The sequence below is a fragment of the Bombus bifarius genome, unplaced genomic scaffold, assembly GCF_011952205.1.
Source record: "Bombus bifarius isolate JDL3187 unplaced genomic scaffold, Bbif_JDL3187 scf7180000008546, whole genome shotgun sequence".
Lineage (NCBI taxonomy): Eukaryota > Metazoa > Arthropoda > Insecta > Hymenoptera > Apidae > Bombus > Bombus bifarius.
Window position 1 is genome coordinate 119,042 of NW_022884719.1, and position 24,453 is coordinate 143,494.

A 24,453-nucleotide genomic window follows, 5' to 3' on the forward strand; every position below is an offset into this window, starting at 1 on the left:
AGTTCATCTCCAACCATTGGACAGGACAGACTCAGGACGACAGTAGTTCTCGCTTAGTTCGGTTAAGTGCTACAACTAGTACAAATAAAGTGCCGTCTAAATCTAACACTCGAGTTATTTCATCTCTTCCACCTTGAACGTTAAGTCATTCGAGGTACGCGATATCGACCGATCGGTTTGACCTGACCGGTTGCTCTTTAGTCGATAATACGCAACACTATGGTTCGCAAATGACCTATTCTCTTGGAAAAAAATGTTTAAAGTTTCATTAGTTCTTATTGATTGATTTCAATTATTATACTGGTTGATACTAATTTCATTTATTATATTACGATAACATATTACAAGTAAATGACAATATAATCACCAAAATAAAGAAACTAAAACTAAAATAACATTAAACTAAGCAAGAAAAATAATAATATGATATAATAATAACAATGAATGTAATACTAAGTATTAAAATTTTGGAAGCGTGTTATTGATGAAGCCAATGGGAATTATTCTATGCTCCATGGTATATATCGATAATCAGCACAAACTAATGATAGATCTCAGTTTCGAAGAGAAGTTTCTTTCTACATAATCGTCATTTTTTGTACACTATCAATACATTGAGCGTAATTTGTATCAGTACGGATACAAGCGGCATTTTTCAATTTAGTCACTATTAAAACATATTCCTGGTAACTTTGTGATATAATGCATTGCGATGTAATGCAATCACATATAAATTTTTTGAAATTTGAATAAGATAAATATAAATGAATTGAAATTTTGTAGTATGGCGTCCAAGCATTGCCAGACTAGTAGCATTTTACGGTATTTTGCTCCGTCTTTCAAAAGGTTGCAATATTTTAATGTGCTGTTTAGTAGATAAATGAGTAATAATCTTTACCGTCTTTGGATATGTATGTGTGTACATAAAATAGAAATTATCTCATATTTCTTAGCACCAAATTTGCACAAATACAATGAAAGCCATTTTTTACTTTTCAGCGCATTTGTAAGTCGGTTATATCATTTTGGAAAAAGCTTTTAATTTCATTTTAGTTTATGTTTTGGCATTGACTTTGTTACGGACAGGACGGAAAACCGAAGCTTTTTATATATTTTACATATTTTTTTATAATACTTTATTAATTGATGTGGATTTGGGGTTGATAATTAATCGATGCACACAGATTCGATTTTCTCCATATATTTCTCCGCCTCGTACAACACGTCTTAACACACAGAATACACTTGGCCAATTAACACGTGGTCGACTTCTAAGACAAAAGAGCGTCGTTAGAAGTCGTACCAACTTAGCTTGTAGTAACTAGCGATCATACCAACCTAACATTTCTTAACATACTTTGGGGTGTAGGTGGAGTAGTTGCTGCCAGATAAAAAGAGAATTCTCGTTTCGTCCCGGGACTACCGGTGGACTCGTCAATAAGGCTATACCCGGTGGTCCCTGTCTTAGACATAGAGGGAGTCTTGCTAGGTGCGGTATTTGTATCGTGACACTGTATATTCGACCGCTAGCGAGACAGACAGACTCGTTGTCGTCGTAGTAGTCCTCTGGTGTTGGCGGTTGATACCCGCGGATCGTCCGGGAGGTGTTACGACTGCGTTGATGCCTCGACTTGTCGACGTTCTGTTGGCACCGATCCGCCACAATACCTTATACACGATGCCTACAAGATTCAGAAAGGACATGTTCGATAGTGATAGTAGTGATGACGAATATTATTTTGAACCTGACAAGATAGAAGACAACGCCAGTGCTTCAGACAGTGGAAACAAACTCCGTTCAACAAGGAATCGGCTCAGATGTTTCAATATTTCTAGTGATAGTAACAGTGATGATGAACTAAATATTGAAGAAAATAATACAAGCGCCAACAAAATAACGCAAACATTCAACGTGTATATTTTCTCAACCATGCGCGCCAATACCTCTCGTCCACAGCGACGTTCGCTCGTCGAGCGGCCCCGTCCGTAAAGAGTTAGATTGGGGAACAACATCCGGAGTTGCATTAAGAGGGGAGAAATCCCTATAAAAGTGTTGAAATTAATGTTAATAATTGATAAATGAACTAGTTTAAAACACTTCTAGATGAAAAATAAATTAAAATAACTGAAAAAAACTGAATAAAATAATACAAAGTAATAAACTACATCGTATACTACAGTGAGGATACGGGCCGCTTTCGAATACTCAGACAAAGCAGAATTGCTGTAAAAGAGTTCCTTAAGTCAGGACATATTACTCTTAGTACATGTTACTCATATCACTACTCGTCACTCTTGATACAATGATAAGGATAAGCTCACACATTGCCGAAAAATGACATATACAAATGAGATCGTATTGCTATAGATAATGTCAGTGGCAGCGGGGGTAGGATTAAGGGAATCGTCTGGTAATCCTGGAGCGAATTGAATGTATGGCTGAATGTATGAGCGATCAGTCATTCTTCTGCCAAGTCCCGATCCAACATACAGTGATCTCACATTGTAATAAATGATCATCGCAGCGGCTTTTCGTTTTTGTATTACAATGTAGAATAGTGCAGCTATCGGAGTTTTTACAAAATTTTATAATCCGCGCATGCCTATCTCGAACAATGTGTACACTATAAGATTGACTGAATGTATTTCTATTATTCATCTGTCTAAATTATATTATTAAAGGTGCACTTTTAAAGAAATTTAATTTCCTTGATTGTTTCCATTTATTATTCTTTCTTTATATTTCTTTCATATAAGACATACATGTTAGAAATTAATTTTGTGAATACTTCGTGCCTCTCAGCTTCTGGAGTAAATGCCGTGCGGTCCCTCACAGTCCGCTTACCAAAAAGCATCATTGCCTTTGCCACTCCGTGGTCAGATCCTTTAAACAAAGTCTCCTATTATCTATTTCTTTATTCTTTGGTAATGCAACATCGGGTCGCTTGCCATCAGTCTATCTGTGTATCAACTTATCCTTCGTCAAACTGTTTCACACATTCTCTAAACAGTGGACACCTCAGATAGCATCGACACCTCATAGTTTGGTGACTTCAAGTCGCCAGCTATCGGATTTCTAAACATTTGCTCAAGCAATCTGCAGAGGTTCTTACTGAGCACTCGACCCAGTCATAAATTATTGTAAGGCTAAATAACGGCAGGCTATCACCCATTATATCGGCATGAAGGTGTGTTGCTGCTACATAATGTTTATAACATAAGTAATCTTTTAACATAGTATATTTTAAGGAAATGTAATAAAAGGCAACGCTTAACTAAGTAAGTATGGAGGAAACTGTTACATACATATCTTTACATAATTTGCAACTAATATACGCAGCTGCACACAACAGTTTTGATAAATATATGTAGGAATTGAATAGAATCGCGGCGAAAGTGTAAAGCATGTTGGAAGTACCGATGCCGATGTCGCGATACGACGATTGAGTTGAATTGATTACAGAAGGCGACTGTGTGTATGCGAGTGTGACCAAAGAAAAAATGAAAGACAGTCCTCGAGTATCGCGTTGAGGTGGATTAAACGTGTAAGTTTGTTTGATGCCGAAACGAGTGGATGAATTTGTAATAGTCAGTTGTATTAAAATCGGTATAAATACAAGTACAGATACAGAGATAGTGTATGCCAGTTGTAATCGTTGCTCGCTCAATGCAATTATGCCGATCGAAGAAAGGATACCAATACTCTGTCCTAGGGAACACGTTCATACATTTATATCGACGGACGTTACCACAAAAAGTTAACCTTCATATGTAACTCTGATTGAAGATTACAAGGAACGGCAATAACAATCTGTCCAGAGTTCATTTGCCTCTAGACCTTGTAAACCAAACCGGGGGTCGTCCAGTACGTGCGTGGCGTGGCGGGGAGAGTCCATAGTGGACCTCACATGGGCAAACCCTGCCGCATCCCGCCGTGTTTCCGGTTGGGAGGTTTCCCCGGAGGAGACACTCTCGGACCACCTCTACATCTTCATGGAGGTGGCGGTTGGCGGCGCGATGGGTGACCGTTCGTTGGGTGCGCGCGGGCCCATGGGCCCACCGGGAAGGAGAAGAAGATTCCTGCCGTGGGCGTTGCTTGGTTAGAAGAATCCAGGACCGACGAGGACGCGGAAGCGGGAGAGACTCGGCTGAGGCGCGACATGCACGCGATCTGCGATTCGTGTATGCCGCGGTCTGGAGCCCCGCACCGCGCCGGCGCTGTGTACTGGTGGTCCGAGGAGATAACTCGTCTCCATGAGACATGCATCCGCGCCCGGCGCCGGTACAACAGATCCCGCCGTAGGCGGCGGGTGGACGAAGACACGGTGGCTCGTCTGTACGAGGCCTACAGCGAAGCGCGAAGGCTCCTGCAACGAGTCATCAAGGAGGCGAAGAGGCGGGCCTGGGACGAGCTTCTGGCCAGCCTCGACTCTGACCCCTGGGGGCGCCCTTACAAAATCGTATTGAACGAACTCCGTCCATGGGCGCCTCCCTTAACGGAGAGCATGGACCCTCGATTCCTGGACGAGGTCGTCGGCACCTTGTTCCCAGGAGCAGCGAACGAGGGAGATGGCAGCCCTATCGAAGAGGAGGAGCAGGAGCCTCAACCGCCAGAAGTAGAACCACGTGTCTCCGCGGGAAGGTGGAGCCCGGAATTGAGGATCACCGAGGAAGAACTGGCCGGGGCCGTCGGGAGGATCGGAGCGCGGAAAGCACCGGGTCCCGATGGAGTCCCGGCCCGCCTGTGGGAGGACGTCGCCGGCGTCTTGGCCCCGAGACTTATGCGTCTGTTCGACGGATGCCTGTCTCGGGGTGAATTCCTCACGTCGTGGAAGGAGGGGCGGATGGTCCTGCTGCCGAAGCCGGGGCGCTCCCCGGACTCGCCTTCCGCCTTTCGGCCAGTGTGCCTTTTGGACGAGGCGGGCAAGCTGCTGGAGAGAGTGGCGGCTGCCCACCTGGAGTCGCATCTGTCCCGGAGTGTGCCCGGACTGCACGACGGCCTGTTCGGTTTTCGGACAGGGCGGTCTACGACCGACGCTGTCGCCCGCGTCCGCTCCTTTTTCGAGGGGGCCGAGCGGCATGGTTACGTGGCGCTGGCCGTGTCGCTGGACGTGGTCAACGCCTTTAACAGCATCCCCTGGGACAGGATATGCCGGGCGTACCTGCGGGGTGTGGTCCGGGCGTTCCTCCGGGACCGGAGTATCGTCTATACCGTCCGGGGCGGAGGGGTGACCGGGAGGGCTGTACACCGCGGGGTCCCGCAAGGTTCGGTGTTGGGTCCGTTGCTGTGGAACATCGCGTACGACGCAGTGCTTCGGACACCGATGCCTCCGAACTCGACACTGACGACGACACGTTGGTGCTGGTCTGGGGCACGGCATGGGGTAGAACCGTTCGCCTGGCGGAGTTGGCGATGACCTGCGTGGTCGCCGAGATCAAGGAATTGGGACTGAGGGTGGCCCCCAGAGAAGTCTGAGGCAATGTGGTTTTGCTGCAAGGCCGATCACGGGACGCCTCCAGCGGGTTATCGCCTGAGGTTGGAGGGGGCTGAGATCGGTGTCGGAACCAGCATGAAGTATCTGGGCCTAACCCTCGACAGCCACTGGACCTTCAGCGCTCACTTCGAGCGCCTGGCGCCGTCTGTTGAGGCGACGGCGAACGCCTTAGGACGTTTGCTGCCTCGGCTGGGCGGGCCCGACGTCGGAGTGCGCCGGCTGTACGTCGGCGTGGTGCGATCGAAGCTCCTCTACGGAGCTCCGATCTGGGCAGAGTACCTGATGACCAACCGTCGCAAGCTCCTAGCGATCAGGAGGCTGCATAGGACGGTGGCCATCAGGGTAGTGAGGGGCTTCAGCACCATTTCGGCGGCGGCAGCGGCGGTGCTCGCCGGGTTTCCCCCGTTCGAATTGCAGGCCCTGAGGTGTCGCGAGATTTACCTCCACATTCGGGGTGTGTCGGGCGGGGTGGGCCCGGCGGGCGCCGACGTCACGGTTCGAGCTCAGCGAGCTTTGCTCGACAGATGGCGCGCCAGCCTCGACACTAGAGCGGGTGCACCGGGGATAAGGGACCTCGGGGCCGTCCTTCCAAACTGGGACGTTTGGTTGAACGGCGGCGGACCTCCTCTGACCTACAGGGTGACGCAAGTGCTCACCGGACACGGCTGCTTCAGTGAATATCTGCACCGAATCGGGAAAGAGGCGACCGCGCGCTGCCATCACTACGATGCGAGTGTGGATTCGGCGCAGCACACACTGGAATACTGCCCGCGCCACGACCTCATCGCGGAAATCGGATGGGACCTCTCGCCGCCAACGATCCTCGAGGCATTGTTGGTAAGCGAGAGGAGGAGGAGGGCCGCGACCTCCTTCTGTGAGCAAGTTATGCTTCGAAAAGAGGCCGCGGAGAGGGTGAGGGTGCGGTACTCTCACCCTGAGAGGATTGACCGGCGAGGGCACGGCAGAGGCCATGGACGCGCTTCAGTGAGGCGCGCTAAGTCCGCCGCGCCCCCCGGTGGGGTGCAAACTTAGGCGCTGGCAATAGCTCAGCGCCCCGGGGCCGCAAAGCAGTCCGGTAGGGGAACCGGGCTGCCTGGCATGGCGGCTCCGGCGACGAGGCGTGGTGTGACAATGGCCACACACCGCTTCATCAAGCGCTGGTATTAGGCGCGCAAGGGGGGGGGGCGGTGTATCGCTCACACCGGTTCCCGGGCCCCTTTGTAAACCAAAACAATCGTTAGTATTCAAAGGCACAATAATATGGGTCTCTCCCAGATTCTAATTTTCCGTAGACTGTTTTTACTCTCACGTGCCACTACAGCGTGAAAAGAACAGCCTTATGTTGAAATATTCTTTTTTATTATTATATTAATTTGAAATTTTCTTGGCTTACTTCTTTCAAGCAAAACTTTCAATCATTCGTACATATATAAGAGATATTTTATTTACATAACATATGGTGCTGTAAATTAACGTATATTTACTTTACATGTTAATAAAAATAACCTTTTTATAGGATGTATGAATACTTTTATAATAATTAAATGTCGCGACTAACTAATGATATCTCCTTAAGATATGTCTAAAGTTGAAAAATAAAATGTTGTATATATGTGAAAAGATCGTTTATACATTTTAATATCAATTTGCTATAATACTATTTAAATACTTTTTGTGTTTTATTAGGTTGATGCTCTCAATGCATTTTGTGATACTTTTGAAAACCTGTTGCACAAGCCATTAGTAGACATTTGTGATGCATTAAAGATAGCAACTTGGAAAGCATGTGAATCCACGAAGAATATGAAAGCTAAGTAAGTGCAGAACAGTTTTGTATATTTTTTGTAGAAAGCCTCAAAATTTTTCAGCGATAATTGTTTTATATTATTTCTACATAATGATGATTGTTTTGTGTGTTATGTCGAGTCGGAAGGTTTTGATAACAAGTTTGGATCGTGGGTTGCTATAAGCCTGAACACTCTTGAAAATGTGCATTACTATAATTGCTTATAAACAAGTTTACTTCAAACTGAACGTATGTGTTCTAGATTTTATTTCATAACAATTAATTTTACAAACCTTATTTCTTCAAAAGTTATAATGATCAACACTATAAATTGAGAAGTGGAAAAAAAATGATGAGAATTGGAGTGTTTTTTAAATTTTCATATATTTTTTAATTTACATTATTATTTGTAATTATTAATACTATCGTTTACTTTGTTATAAATAAATTTGTAGAGGTAAGTCAATTGTTTTCTCAGAAGTTGTATATAGGATGTCCTTAAAATCGTGGTATAATCGGTCGGACGGTGATCTATATGCGAAACCTAACCCCAATCTAGAAAAATGAATCACATTTTTTAATTTAAGGCTGCATTCCCGAAAAAGATGAGTTGAAAAATCTGCCAGTACCTATATATTAACTCCAAGTTAGTGAAAATATTATGAAACAAAAGTGAGGAAATGTTATCCTTTTTCCTGATTTATTTTTGCATGTAGTACCCGCCACCCAATTGTACCACGATCTCATATAATCATGTACCTGTATAACAAAATTGAGAGAACAAAGCATATGTATCTGGCTACAACACTGCTTTCTGTTTTCCGTGTTTGATAGATTTGAGAAAACAAATATAATATTCTAAATAATACAGAAAATAATCTCTTGAGTTGTATGTTTTTATCGATATCTAATTCTGATAAATATCAGAATTATGTAATACATATATAAAAATATGTAAATACATATGAGGTGTATAAGTCGTGTCCGTGATGATTGTGGCTGGTGGCTGTAGATGTCGCAGCTGGGGGTACTGCTATATTTTCTTTCTATTTAGAATCGTGGAATAAAAATCGGACTTCGGTCGCTGGGATTCGATCCCGCGTTCCGAACGTTCGTAACCTAATGCGCTAATCACTGCGCTACCGTCATCCGTTAGTTGTTTATGTCGAGTGGCGGCATTTGTGCTGTCGAGTGCCGCCACACATGTATCTGTCGGAGATGAAAGGAAAACCGGAGCCTTCCCTTTGCAATTTTGAAAAAGTCTTCTAATGCTTTAGCCTAGATTTTATCATAGCTGTAATTAAGCTATTGTCATTTGTAATTATTTGATATTTGTGATAGCGAAAGTGGGTTCGAGGTGGCAACTGGTCGCCGAACGTAGCCACGGTCACGGGATAAACGTTTTGCCTGACGAAGGTGTGGATCGGTTGTATTGTTCTCCCTAGAAATCACATAGAATTGTACTTTGGAGATGTCGATATAATGGGACACACGTTGTATTAGGAATCAAACTCCAGACAGAAACCGCCTAGCAACGGCGTTTGGATCTTTCTCGATGCTTCCAAAGAGTATACAACAAACTTTTGACAGAAACTGCCTAGCAACGACGATTGGAACCTTCTCGATGCCTCCAGCGAGCATATAACAAACAAATGCAGTCGTATAGCGAAAAAGATTTTCATCAGAGATTCATTCGTGTGATCGCCTTGGAAAGTGATACATCGAGCAATTTACCGAGTGTCTCAGCAATCGTATTTTTTTGTGTTTAAAATTATTCTACGCATAGTAAAGAGTTATCCCGTTGACCGTGGATTCGTTTGAACCCAGGAACATTGTTAATGGCGTTAATTAAATTCATTATTCGTAAAACCTATTAATCGCTAATCTCATTATTCGTTAAATTTATTATTCGTAAGACATATTATTCGTTCCTCTTATTATTCGTTAAACTTATTATTCTTTAATCTAATCATTAGTTAAACTTATCGTTTGTTAATCTTATCATTCATTAAACTCATTATTCATAATATTTTGTAAAATCTTGTATATTCGCGTAAATATAATCTTTGTTTCGTAAAACAATGGCTAATTCAAACTAAGAATCGTTACGCGTCTTAAATTCTAATGTTAACCCGACATATCTAATACGTGGAACGTATCATGACACATATTAATAACTGTAAGCATTCAATCATTTAAACAGGTAACATAAAACATTAAACAAAGGAAACTGAAATCTTTCCTTAAAATAACTTTGAGCATTTGTACATCGGCAATTACAAAACGCCACCTGAAGATTCGATGTAGCGATAGGTTGAAGGACACTGTGATGGTGCCGCAAGTCGCGATCCGCGTTCCGTTGGCCGCAAACAAGTCGTAATCGCTTTTATTCGCGGGTTCGCGTATCCTGTTGCGCGGATACACACATGTGTTGATACCGGTATCCACTAAGAATGAAATTTTCGTCCTCTTGTCCATGACAAAGATGCGGCGGGTTCCCAAGCCGTCATCATATGCCGTATTTACGGACGGCTGGTCCCGTTTCCCTGCTTCCATTTGCAAGGGGACCAACATTTTCGTGCGCGGTCCCGGAATGTCCGATGATAGTAACATAGGTCGGAGTCACACGATCGTTCTCGCGACCTTGATCTACTCCGACTGCTCAATCTCGATCGCCGACGAGGACGATGATTGAAACTCAGCCCAATCACCGGGGCCCTCAGTTGGTTCATTTGGTCACTCAACGCGTTAAAGGGGGCGATACAAGTTTCGTTTTTTCCAACGTTTTGAGCTGGTGGATCAATTACCGTCGTTATTCGGGCAGTACGCTGGCACTCCTCTTCAAATTCCTCTGGTATCGGTTCCGCTGACTGCATTAATTGTTCTGGGTTCGTGTCGTCGACCGCGGTCAGGATACGTCTGATGCGGACGGATAGTTGATTCCTCCATAGCATGAGGATGAAATCATCAGGTGTAGAGGGGCTAGAAAGTTTTTTAAGGTGCTGATAAAACTCAGATGGCTTCCTATCGCCCATCTCTTCGCTTTCCACCAAGTTCTTTATCCGAACACTGTCTGTATCGGTTAGTATGTGAATGAGTTCCCCTTTTAGCTTCGCATATCGTTCTGGGGCTGGGGGATTCGTCAATATGCCTTCAATTTGTTGTAGTAGCTGACCGTCGAGACATTTGGCGACGGTTGCGAATTTTAACTTGTCGGTCGTGATGTCCGCCGCGTCGAGCGGCGTTTCCAATAAGGCGAACCACACCGTGATGTTCGAGGGTTGCAATGGAGGCATACGATCGTTATATTAGCTGTGGACTTGCTATCCGCAGCTTCGTTAGTACTTGCCATCATCTTTATTCACTTACCACGTCGGGGTCACCAATGTAGAGAACTTGTAGATGATTGGTAATTAGAATAACGAGAACTTGCTGTTGAAACCCGTCAAATATATTTAAATTAAATAAATAAGTAAATATAAATAATGTCGTTGAGGCGCCCGTACAGTGTATACGTCGCAAAATAAGATCGCTGATAAATACTCGATAAATGCTCGTTAGATTCTCGTCGATAACTCGTTGGATATTCGATAGAAAACAGAGCTGATTCGGTTGCGTCTGTTTATTTATACTGATCGGAGGACAATCGGAAAATTCAAATTCGTCTTTGTTCGACGGTTGCACGTAGCGTCGACATTGTTTTGCCCGGAGTTTATTTATGTAGTAACTGGTGGATTCTTAGAGTAAGGACAAGTGATGATGGTAGAGTTTAAAGGTTAAGGTATTTTAATGAGTGATATTCGATAACAAAAGGACAGACTACGATATCTTCGCACGCCGACTCACACTCCGTGTCCGCTCAACTCGCACTCTGCTTCTCGACTCACACTCTGGCCGTTGTAGCACTCTATTCTATTGCTGGGCCCACCGCACACGTGTTCTACAGACGCTCGTAGCCAGGGTCACGTAGGTCTTTTTGGCAAAGCTATTTACCTGAAGGACCCGGTAATGCATTGATGGAGCCGACAACGCCTCGGCTCTCGCGACATTGTCTGTAGTTAGCTCGACGTTTCTTGGGCCCTTCTCCCCGATACTACATTTATTATTACATTACGTGTATCCTAACGATCTTGATACTCCAAGCCAAAACAACAACATGATTTGAATTGTCTTCCAACTCATATTATATATGCTACATATTATATATATCGGAGATGAAAGGACACCGGCGCTTTATGATTTAACCTGATTATAATTGTCCGAGATTTGTGATAATGAGCTGGCCTCGAAGTGATAACTAGTCGCTGAACGTAGCCGTGGTCGCGGGATGAACGTTGTTTCCTAATAGAGGTGTAGAGTAATTGTAGAGCTCTCCTTAAAAGAAATAGTTGTAGCGGCGCGCGACGGTAAACATTCCAACGGCTCCTGTGCCGTGGCTCGCCACACGCAGACCATATTCTTTGGGTAAGATGATTACCACATGTCGACGCATCTCCACAGTACATGTTCAGCTAGCCTGGGGATCCGCTATAAATCTTAGGATTTTGTTAACTAAGATCCTTCAAACGGACAAATAGTCCTTATCCTAACAGTCCCTAAATGTGTCACCTACTACGGGTAGATACGGGAAATCTGCGTTTCTCACAAACGATGCTTCCCGCTATCAATTTTCTCTCAAGGGCGGTTAGCATCCTTCTTCAACCACCAACATAGAAATTTTTTTTTATTTAGTTGTTTACATTCACAATTTGTCCGATTTGGACATTTGGTAGAATTTTTTGCCTGTTTGATTATCATGTGGGTGGCTACCCCCAGCGGGCTACCATGGTCGTGTTTGTTAGGTTATATCTTTTATGAGATCTGTTGGGTGTTTCCTTTTTAGTCTTCTTTCTGTGCTTGATGTGTTGATCGTTTCCGCTACCAGCCGGTTCGAGTGCGTTGCAATTCTTTCTCTGTTCTTGCACATCTGCTAATCTCCTCCTTAACCGCTGGTATTCCAAAGTCTTTCCGAATGTCCTCGTTTCTAACGTACCATGGGGCGTTTACTATTTTATGATCGTTTTGTATATTTTTAATTTATTTTCTATACTTAGTTTGGACTCTCGACTTGTTAGCCAGTGCATTTGTCTCCTTGCTGTCTGTATTTTGTCTTTTATTGATTTGATATGCTGTTTCCATGTGAGTTGAGTATCTATGTGGAATCCTAGGTATCTGACTTGCCTTGTTTGTATTATGTGCGTGCCGTTCAGAAAGATGTTTGGTGTTATCTATTTCGCAGTGTGAATGTAATATGGTTGCATTTATTGGGGTTTGCTTTAATTTGTTTAACTTGTAACCACTTTTCTATTTTTGTGATATGTTCTTGTAGTAATGTGACTGCTGTTACAGGGTTAGTGTGGCTGACTAGTACCGCTGTGTCGCGCGCGAATGTCAGTATTTTGTTATTGGTAGTTGTTGGTATGTTGGCCGTGTATAGTGTGTATAGTATTGGTTCTAAGACGCTTCCTTGCGGAACCCCTGCCTTGATATCTTTGACTTCGGAGTATGTGTCCTTGATTTTTATTACGAAGGTTCTGCTGCTTAAGTAAGATTTTATTAATTGGTATATTTGCTCCGGGAATTGTTTCCTGATCGTTTGTAGTAGGCTTTCGTGATTTATTTTGTCAAATGCTTTCTCTATGTCCATAAAGAGGGCTGTACAGTATTGCTTGTTTTCTAATGCTAGTATTATTTCGTTAATGAGCCTGTGTATTTGCTCTATAGTGGAGTGTTTGTTTCTAAATCCGAATTGGTGATCCGGTATTAATTTTTCCTTCTCTATTATTGGTTTTATGCGGCCGTAAATTATTTTCTCTAGTATTTTAGAGAACTCAAGAAGTAATGATATTGGTCTGTATGATGTAGTTTGATGTGGGTCTTTGCTTGGTTTAGGTAACATTATGATCTGTGCCAGTTTCCATAGTTTAGGAATGTATCGAATTCTTAGTATTGCGTTAAATATTATTGTGATTTGTCTTATCGCTTTTGGCGGAAGGCTTTTCAAGATTTTGCCATTGATTAGGTCGATTCCTGGTGCTTTATTATTTTTTGTTTTCTCGATTATGTTTCTAATTTTTTGTGCTGTTGTGTTGGGTATGGTGTAGTGTTTGTCAGTTGATGTACTAGTGGTTAGCGCATCCTCGTCGGTATGACTATTGAGGTTGCTTTTGTTGATATTATGTGGTGTAAATGTGTTGCATAGATGGTTGGAAAATTCTTCAGCTTGCTCTTCGGTGCTCCTTGCCCATGCGTTATCTGCTCTTCTGATTGCAGTTTTATTGTCTGCTTCATTCTTTTGTGGCTTTCCATAGGGAGTAGTTGTACCCCTATAGTATAGTTATGTAGTTGCATATTTCCAGAGCGATTGGCTCTGTCTTGAGTCACTTTGTTTTCCCCATTTGTCGCACGGAGGCACTGATTCACACGTCCACATAGCTCGACTGCTCGGGCAGAACTGAACATAGAAATTGCCCAATTAACAGGAACGTTCAGTTCCCTCATATTCCGAACGAAAGCTTTCCTCGACGAAACAGATGATCTCGTGTCCTTAGACACACCCCATCATAGTCTTCCTCCGCAGCATCAGCGCGACGGAATGTCATTCTCTCGTGAGGTTGTATTACTGAGTTACTCAGCGTCTTTACGCTCGGCGAATGTCTTACATTTTAACAAAAATCTAGTTTAGTAATACTTGTATCGTAGACAAGTAAGTCGAGTACGATTTGGGCTTTGGAAGAAAGAGTATCTAATTACTACGGTTACTTGTCAAATTCTGTAATAATCGTATTTGCACTAGGCAATGTCTTCTCTATTGCATAACAATGTGTAATCCAAATGAAGATTCGTTTCACGCCCCTAACCCTAATTCTAATGTAAACCCGACATATATATTACATGTATATATATAACCGTGGTAATTAGATACTAGAGAAGCTAATGACAATGATCCTAGGTTCAATACCGAATCCGCGGTCAATGGGATAACAGGATGCTCTTTCTTCCAGAGGCCAAATCGTACTCTACTTCCTTGGCTACGGTGGAAGTATAACTCAACTGATTCTTTGTTAAAACGTGGAATATCCACCGAGCGTAAAGACGCTAAGTAATTCGCTAATACGACCTCACGAGAGAATGACTTTCCGTCGCGATGATGCTGCAGAGGAAGACTGTGATGGGGTGTGTCTAAGGACACGAGATCATCGGATTCGTCGAGAAAAGCCTTCGTTTAGGAAGTAAGGGAAATTGACGTTGCTGCTAATTGGTCAATCTCCATATCGGTGGTTAGAAAAAGATGCTAGCCGCCCTCGAGGGAAAGTTACTAGTGGGAGACGCTGCTCGTTGAAAATGGATCTCTCTTATTTTCCCGTAGTTGGGACAAAGACTGTTTGTCTATTTGAAGGACTTTCGCTAGCTAAGTCTTAAGATTTATAACGGGCCCTCGGGCTAGCTGAACGTGTACTGCGGAGACGCATCGACATCTGGCAACCATCTTACTCGAAGAATAGAGTCTGCGTGTGGCGAGCTACGGGACAGAATGGAATGTTTACTGTCGAGTGTTACAACTATTTCCTTTTTAAGGAGAGCTATAGAATTACTCCATGCCTTTGTTAGACAAGGCGTTCATTCCTTGACCGCGGCTACGTCGGGCGACAGACTGTCGCCTCGAGCCAAAGCTCACCGTCACTAATCTCGAACAATTACAATTGGATTGAATAACTACAATAGTTTAGTTACAGTTATAGTAGACTTTAGATTGCAATGTTGCGGGGCTATCCGAAGGTTCCGGTGTCCTTTCGTCTCCGACATATATAACACATGACTTTTATTTACTTGCATTGAATTCAATTGATTTGTTTATTTAACTTATGTTACAGGGTAGGACGAGCTAGTTATGTAAAACAAACACAATATTTCCAGAAGGTAGATGCTGGTGCATATGCTGTTGCGACTTGTGTTGAAGCCATTACAAATGTGCTTAAAAATTTCAATTAATGTTACTTATTAAGTCATTAAGAAACATATTATTGTAATTTCTGTAATTATTAATTACAGTACTGTAATGAACAGTAATAATAATTTTTATTAAATACATAATTATACATTAACGCATTACGACATGTTACTAAAAATTATGTAAATGGTAAAAACATGTCAAGAACTTTCAACAATTTCACAATGAAAAATAAATGTATTATTTGCTTCAATTTATAAAGAAAACTAATATTTAAAAAATATAATAAAGTATAAAATATAAGGTTAATGATAGTTGTTTCTACAATCATCATACATTGATCTGTTGATCTTGCATAATTATTGTATTCTTTTCCTTTAAATCTAAGAATGGCGTGCCACATCATATCAACCTGTACACTTTTACAGCTTGTATTTAAAAATAAATGTCTTCGAACTGTGAAACCTAACTTTCAGATACACCATAGCATCTAACATAAAATTGGTAATTAGGATGAAATTTTCCAACACTCCATGAACACAATGAAGATACAGAATAAGTAATTGCACACTGGCCGCGAGTATCAATTTTACTGTGAATCTTGAAATGCCAAAGCTGTCCAGAGGTTCATCAATGCAATAAACTGCAGGTTACGAGTTGGTTAAAGTCGTGTAAGTAGCAATCCTTGCACCGAACATAGAACTTCATCAAATACATTTTTTTTGGAAGAACGAAGGACACGCTGTAATTCAGATATGAATGAATTCGAATATTTGCTTCCGAGAAAATTCACAAGAATAACGCTGTATTCCTAATCCAAACTTCGCTTGAAACTTTGCACCAAATACATGTTTTTTTTATTTATTTATTTGGATTTTACAATTTGTCCAGTAGGACATTTGGTAAAATATTATAGCGGTATACTAATATAACATGTGGGTGGCTACCCCAGCGGGGTACCATCATCGTGTTTGTTAGGTTATGTCCTTTGTGAGATCTGTTTGATCTTCATTTTTTAGTTCGCTGAGGAGTGCCGAAGCGTGCAGACGTGTCTCTAGTGCCCAGTGTAGTCCGAAAACAACACGTGTCGCCCAACCGTCGAAAGTGAACACAGCCAAGTATTTCCTACCCTTTAGGGAGAAGAAAATCCCACGCACCTAACCCCAACCCGAATACTAGCCTCATAGCTCATGCGAATTAACTAGCTCGATGATGGCCCAGCAATCGCGACCAGGCTCTCCGGAGCAGACTCGCGACTACCCCGCGCTACCTCCCCCGTGGCAGAAGTGTAGCAGAACTCTCCGCACCAACGACGCTAATATTACAAAGAAACGGAAAATAGAAACATCAAAACCAGACACGATCGACACGCGGAACGAACAATCAACGATACAAATAAACACCCACAACAGGTTCGCCGTACTTCAATCCACTAACGACGCCATGGAAATCGCAGACCCGCCGCCAAACCAACAAGCACAGAGAATCCCCCCTCCCCCACCAATATTTGTGGATGACGTCATCGACATACAAACAATGATCAAGTCCTTAGAGAGAGAAATCTCCAAGGACGACTACAACTTAAAGATAAATAACAATAAAATAAAAATACTGCCGAGGAACCCAGAAGCTTACAGAAAACTCACCAAGATACTTAGGACCCTGAACGCCAACTTCCACACCTACCAACTCAAACAGGAAAGGCCTTTCCGGATGGTCCTACGAAACATCCACCACTCAGCAGACATAGACGAACTCAAATACGAACTCTCAAAACTCGGCCACGAAGTCATCAACGTAAGTAATATAAGGCATAGAGTCTCGAAAGACCCGTTATCCTTATTTTTCATAGATATAAAACAAAAGCCTAACAATAAGAAAATCTACAATATCAGTCGCCTAATGAACGCAATAGTAAAATTCGAACCACCGCTTGTGAAAAAAGAAATAGTGCAATGCAAAAGGTGCCAAAGGTACGGTCATACGCAGAAATACTGCAACCATACTTTCCGCTGCGTTAAATGTGCAGGCACTCACTCCACTGACCAGTGCGCTAAATCACCGGAAACCCCAGCGAAATGCATCCACTGTCAAGGTGACCATCCTGCCAACTACAAAGGCTGCTCAGCCTATAAAACTCTATACACAAACAGGTACCCTAAACTCAGAGCAAAAGAGGTAACCAACCAAACACCCAGCCCGCCGAAATTCACGACTACCCCAATCCCCTCAACCAACCAAACACTCAGTCCTACCAAATTCATCACCACCTCAACCTCCTATGCCCAAGCAGTACAAGGCATCCAAGATAACCCGAATAGCCAAAGGGATCTTTCCCAAAATAGTGTCCCCAACCCACCTAACACAGACAACTTCTCTAGGCTTGAAAAGCTAATAGAGAAACAATCAGAGCAAATAAATAATTTGCTATCGCTACTAATACTCATCATGGATAAATTAATACGCCCCGACGCAAAATAAAACCAAGGCGCATAGCTGTTTGGAACGCCAACGGTCTAGCGCAACGCAAACTTGAACTAGAACTCTTCCTAAAATACCAGCAAATCGACGTAATGCTCGTATCGGAAACCCACTTCACCGACAAAAACTACCTGAAAATAAATGGTTACAAATTCTACCATACCCAACACCCCATCGTAAAGGCCCACGGTGGCACCGGAATAATAATCAAAACAAGTATTAAGCACTAAGAACTTCCATCATTCCAGAAAGACTACCTCCAAGCACACCCAATGGGGCAGAAGACTGGTTACAGCAAGAGGCAAAAACCTCTTAAACAGCATAATAAACAACAACCTCAACTACCTCACCACATACGAACCCACATACTGGCCCACTGACACCAACAAAATACCCGACCTTCTCGACTTCTTCGTAACTAAAAATATCTCATCAAGACACGTCCAAATCAACTCCTCGTCTGATCTCTCCTCTGATCATTTCCCCGTGATAGCAACAGTCAGTTCAACAATCATCGAGAATACACCTAATGGCTCCATTCACAACCAACACACCAACTGGCAGCTCTTTAGAGAAGTCTTTACACACTCAACTTCAGCCTTAACTCCACTAAAAACTAAGGAAGAAATCGAAGCAGCCACGGAATACTTAAACACGAGCATAATAAACGCCATCCGCCTCTCCACACCGACAAAGACGTCTATCAGCAAACAAGAATATCCCCAGTACATACTAAAAAAAATAGCAGAAAAACGTAGACTAAGAAGAGTATGGCAGACCCATAGAACACCGGATGACAAATGCAAACTAAACAACGCAACTATCCAAAGCTATCCAAAACCATAAAAAATTATAAAAACGACTGTTTCCAAAAATACCTCGCCAGCTTATCCCCCGCAGCCGACTCCAACTACTCCCTATGGAAGACCTCCAGGAAACTCGCACGCCCCCCACAAATAATCCCACCAATCCGCTGTCTGTAAGGTGGATGGGCGCGAAGCCCTATAGAAAAAGTCGACCTGTTTGCTAAATACTTGTCTAAAGTATTCAAACCCCATTCCCGCAAAGCTGCCGCGGACGTTACTGAATACTTGCACACCCCCTTCCAAATGTCCCCTCCTATCGAACCCTTCATTTCTGCAGAGACTATAGAAACAATCAGTTGCCTAAATCCCAAGAAAGCAGCAGGGCACGATCTAATAGGCAATAAAGCAATCAAGGAACTTCCCATAAAAGGGATCGCATTCATCACATCGATTTTTAATGCTATCCTTCGCCTTGAACACTATCCTAAGGCCTGGAAAATCTCACTGATTACCCTCATCCCTAAACCCGGTAAACCGATATACGAAACCAGCTCCTATCACCCAATCAGTCTTTTACCTACCCTGTCTAAACTATTCGAGAAGATGCTAACGAATCGACTCCTTCCACTCCTTGAGGATTTGAAAACACTGCCACATCATCAATTCGGTTTTCGGGAACAACATTCAACAGTAGAGCAAATCCATCGCATAACACACATTATCAGCCAAATCCTTGAAAAGAAAAAATATTGCTCAGCGGTATTCCTAGACATTCTACAGGCATGCGACAAAGTATGGCATGAAGGGCTACTATACAAACTTTAAAAAACCCTACCACACACTTACTACTCCATCCTAAAGTCCTACCTAACCAATAGACAATTCATGGTTAAATACTTAGACGCCACTTCCACAACATTCCCAATAGAATCTGGCATACCCCAAGGTAGTGTCCTCGGACCCCTGCTATTCTCCATCTACCATGCCGATTTACCTATATCTGTTAGAATTTAATCTTGGAATTAAGATTAATTATCTGTGGAAGACACAATGTTTGTGTTGAAATAATACAATGTGATATTTATTAAACAATTATGTCAAGAGTTATAAATGTGCGTTCTGGAATGTAGACAGTTGGCTAGTTATTCACAGACTAACTGGCTTAGTGACCCATTGCCCTTGAAAAGGTTTAAAGCCCCACTCTCTATGCAATAATGAGTGTGACCTGTGTGGGTGTCTGTGTGGCTTCACATGTGGCACAGAACTTTCTAGTAGTTTCTCGACGTGCCCATCTAGAATGTTCCGTCCATATCCTCACGCTTCTTCCGGCGAATTTTTCGAAAGAGCATGCACGTGCTAGCCGCCGTGGTGCATCTCACGAACGCACGCTGGTAGGGATGGGGCTGGGCAACCAAGGGAAGAATCCGTACGATCAATTACCTTACCTGCTTGCGATTGATATCGTTGTATTCCAACAATAACAGCAGAGATAACAATAGCAACATTCGCTGACGACACAGCGCTATTAGCTTCCCGCACACACGCGGTAATTGCTTCATCCACTCTCCAGCGATGTCTCGGCTCTATGAAAAAGTGGTTTCATAAATGGGACTTCGAAATTAATGAAAAAAAATCCACACATGTAACCTTCACGCTCCGAAAACAAACCTGCCCCCAGGTCACCATCAACAATACAACAATTCAGATACCTGGACACAGTCAGATACCTGGACATGACCCTGGACAGGAGATTAACTTGGAAAAATCACATCACAGACAAAACAAAGCAACTCAAGGACAAACTCAAGAAATTCTATTGGTTCATTGGCCGACGCTCCAACCTAAGCACACAGAACAAAATTACCCTCTATAAGACCGTAATAAAACCTGTCTGGACCTACGGAATCCAACTATGGGGAATAGCAAGTAATTCCAACATTGAAATGCTTCAACGCTTCCAATCGAAAACGCTAAGATCCCTTATAAATGCACCCTGGTATGTCACCAACGAACTAATACATCGCGACCTCAAGATACCCTCAGTCAAAGAGGAAATAGCAAAATATAGCGACAGATATAGCAAAAGAGTCAACAAACATCGAAACCCCCTAATTACTGGATTACTTGATACGTCGGACCAGATCCGTAGGCTGAAGAAACACTACCCGTTAGAACTAAACACTAGATTTAATTAGATATTTATATCAAGTAATATTTACTTATTTATAATACTTACTTACAAATTATACTTATCTATAATAAGTATTAATTTATTATAAATAATTACGCCACGTCAGAAAAAAATTACTGAAAATTCTCAATACGAGAATTGATTGTAAATATTAATAAATAAAAAAAAATATATTCGTTCTATTAATTCGTTAATCATGAATAGGTTGATAGTTAATTGCGACCCAGTTTTCTTTTCTCGTGACCGCTCTTTATCGGATTTTAATATTCTTGCTACAATGTATTGTATTAATTATTATTTATTATTCTTTCTTAGTCCGTCCGCCATAAGTAATTAAGGGTTTAGTAATTTACTGCAGGGTTTTAATTCATGGTTTTGTGGCGGATGAAAAGAGAGTTTGCGTTTCGTCCCGAGACTACCGGTGGACTTGTCAGTAAGGCTATGCCCGGTAGTCTCTGCCTTAGACGTAGAGGGAGCCTCGCTAGGTGCGGTATTTATATCAATCGCTCGTATATTCGACCACTAGCGAGTTAGACAGACAGACTCGTTGTCGTCGTAGCCCTCTAGTGTTGGCGGTTGGTACCCGCGGCTCGACCTGTCGGCGTCCTATTGATACCGATCCGCCACAGTTTGTTTCTCATGGCTGGTTTTTATTAATTTCTAATATTCCTGTTACCATATAATAATGATGTATTATATTGCGTTAATTATTATTTATTTTTTTTGTTACAATCTTCCATTTGTATTATCATCTTATTAAATATTTATTTCTTCATTGAAAATATAATTTATTTTGCAACACATAAAAGTTACTACATGCACGTGTTGATTAGCATCACTTCCAAAATGGCCGCTTGTGAATGTCCCTAGTATATAGTGACTTTTATTAGTGTCGAATTTATTATTTATCTGTTAATTATTTGTAACTTTATTTTAGTAGTTGACGTATAATTGAAGTGGTAATATTATTATTTTGCATTTATTTTAGTGTGTATAATTATTGCATGTATTTCATTGTGCATGCGTTCGAGCTACTTCATGTTCGTGACAATCCAAGATGGACGCTCGTGAATGTCCTCAGTAAAAGTGTAGTGACATGTTCTTAAATTTTATTTAATACCGAAATAATTATTTGTCTGTTACTTATTTTTTTCTATTTTAGTGCAGTTTGAATTTTGAAATGACATTAATATTGGTTTTATGTTCGTTATGATGTGTATGTTTGCAGTGTATTACTTTATTCAACATTATTTTGTGTTTGTTGTAATATATCGAGTGGTTGGTAACTGGTGGTATAAGCGGAAAGGGGGTGGTTCTACGCAAAAAAAGAAGTCGAAAATATAGAATAAAAATTTTTCGTTTGAGGCTTTGTTTTCGAGAAAATCGACTTTGTATTTTCGCTCGGTACGCGTGCGGTACGTTATAACGGATCTCACTGTAGATCGTTGTCTCGATAGAAAAATTAAAAAGAAAATTAAAAAGAAAAATTTTACTCTTTATTTTCGACTTCCTTTTTCGCGTAGAATCACCCCCTTTCGGCTAGTACCACCAGTTACCAACCACCCTGTATTTGAAAGTGAGGAAAGTAGTGATGACGGAGTCTACAACTATTGGTCGAAGTGCCCAAAATCACCCCAAATGTGTTTGGAATGTTTTAACAAATATCATGCGATATAGAATAATATAATATATTGTCCAGAATATAAATTAATAAAAAGTATGGTATAATGTATTTTTAATATTTTTATGTTGTATATCCTATAGGATATAATATAATATCGTATATTAATTAACTCGAACAAGAAGAGCGTCACCATACTTTGGTGATGAGGCACCCACGTAAGTATACCCGTCGCACCGATATGTGCGACATGGCGACGAATATGTTAATTATCATATCATGACGTGGCCTATATCAAAGATATAAGGTATTATAACATAAATATATAGCAATGAACATGAAAATAATATAAAGACATGTTAAAATTACATAACTTGCATTCTAGGTTATGTTATCTCATTAAGTGTATACGATATGAAGAAATTACCAAATAAATTCCCATACAAATATAAATCGAGATAAATTTTATTAATTATCAAATACGTTAAGGAAATGTATCGTAATAGACCAATAATGTATCAAAAGTAACCTAGTATGCATGTGGTTAAGTAGTCTAACCACGTGCTAATAGGATCAAGGCCGTAATACGGCGTAATAGGCAGCAGCTCTGACACAAGTTAGAAATTTTCATTTTATATGACATACTCATGAGTTTTGACACACTCAAAATAGATATTCATATTTAAGATTAAACGCAGTAGGACTTAAGATTAAGAATTAAGGATTAAAAGAATGCAGTAGGACTCCGCTACGGAGTGATACTAATGATAGATAATAAGGGGCACAATGCATATATTTAGTATATATTAATCATTATTATATGTACACGTACTGACATTCGCGGTCACTCTGAATTACTCGTACTATGTACGTAACTAGTAGCACAGGATAAAGGAGTTGGAAAGTGTCAAACTACAATAAGGAACTATAGATAAATTAAAATACCACAAGTAGAATAATAAATCTAAAATATTTAAATATTTTATTAACAATATCATGAAATATATGAATCCAAGCTTAGCATCAAACATTAACGATAATATAAAACATTTGATATTAATAAGAAGATATTTAAATATATCATCTGTTTAACAAAATTATAATTATCAATATGTATAAAATTAATGTAATTTTATCTATAACATGTCTAAATAATAAGTAATAGCAACGACATCAATAACATAATACTGGATAGAATAATATAAAATGATTATTTTAGCATATTAGAAATTTGAAGGAAAAGACACAATGAATATGTTTTTCTTTCCGTTTAATAAACGTTTTATAAGATTATTTAATATCTACTTTTGATACAGAATATGATACATTGGATAACAGTAAGCTATCCAACAAATATATTTAACGATATTGTCTCAAATTAAAAAGAGACCCAAATCAACCTTTCTAGGCCTCGCAGCAAGGAAGATCCGCGGGAGATTAAGACACGGGACCGAGCTCTGATCTGCGATGAAGGTTTCAATATCGCTTCCTGTTAAGTTCGCGTCAATTAAACCAACTTCAATTGGTTTCAAAAAACAATCTTCCAGACTAAGAGCGGCACACCCCGCTTCAGAAGAGGGACTGAAAAATTCTATTAGTCTTTAATGTTTAATCTTAGACTTTAATGTTTAATGTTTAATCAACTATTTTTGTTGCAAAATATCCGGAGTATTTTTGACGATCAACCGGAAAGGCCGCACAGCACTTTTACACACTTGGCTCTCGGCTATTATGACAAGCGATTCGAAACACCAGCGCAAATGCTCCGCCCAATCCAGTAGGTAAATAAATGATGAAAGTAGTGGTATTTTATAGGCGATGTATTACTATCTCCCATCTATGCTACGCTTCTCACGTCGCCTTACGATACCAGGCTAGAGTCAAGCTATACGGGTTCTTCTTTTCCCGCTAAAATTTCGAAAACTGTTTCCTTGGCAGTGGTTTCGCTAGGAAGCAGATAGGGACAGGGGGAACCTCTAATCCATTCATACGTGTCACTAATTACATGAGGAGGCATTTGGGTGTAACCTATGACGCTCCTCTAAAGGAAGTTCACACTTCTGAGACTTATCCTTCTCGTTGG

The 24,453-nt window shown here is 41.3% G+C and overlaps 1 protein-coding gene across 2 annotated transcripts in view; it reads left to right on the plus strand.

Moving 5' to 3' along the window:
* Positions 1 to 15,479, plus strand: part of LOC117213237 (triokinase/FMN cyclase-like) — an 82,709-nt gene extending 67,230 nt beyond the window's left edge. Inside the window, exons 10-12 of one of the 2 annotated variants that reach the window (XM_033458600.1) lie at positions 7,182 to 7,309; positions 15,195 to 15,355; positions 15,388 to 15,479. In XM_033458600.1, coding sequence (XP_033314491.1) covers positions 7,182 to 7,309; positions 15,195 to 15,312 — 246 coding nt within the window. In that variant the 3' untranslated portion in view covers positions 15,313 to 15,355; positions 15,388 to 15,479. The remainder of the gene's footprint in view (positions 1 to 7,181; positions 7,310 to 15,194; positions 15,356 to 15,387) is intronic. The other variant, XR_004488612.1, reaches the window with a different exon arrangement.
* The last annotated feature ends 8,974 nt before the right edge of the window (positions 15,480 to 24,453 follow it).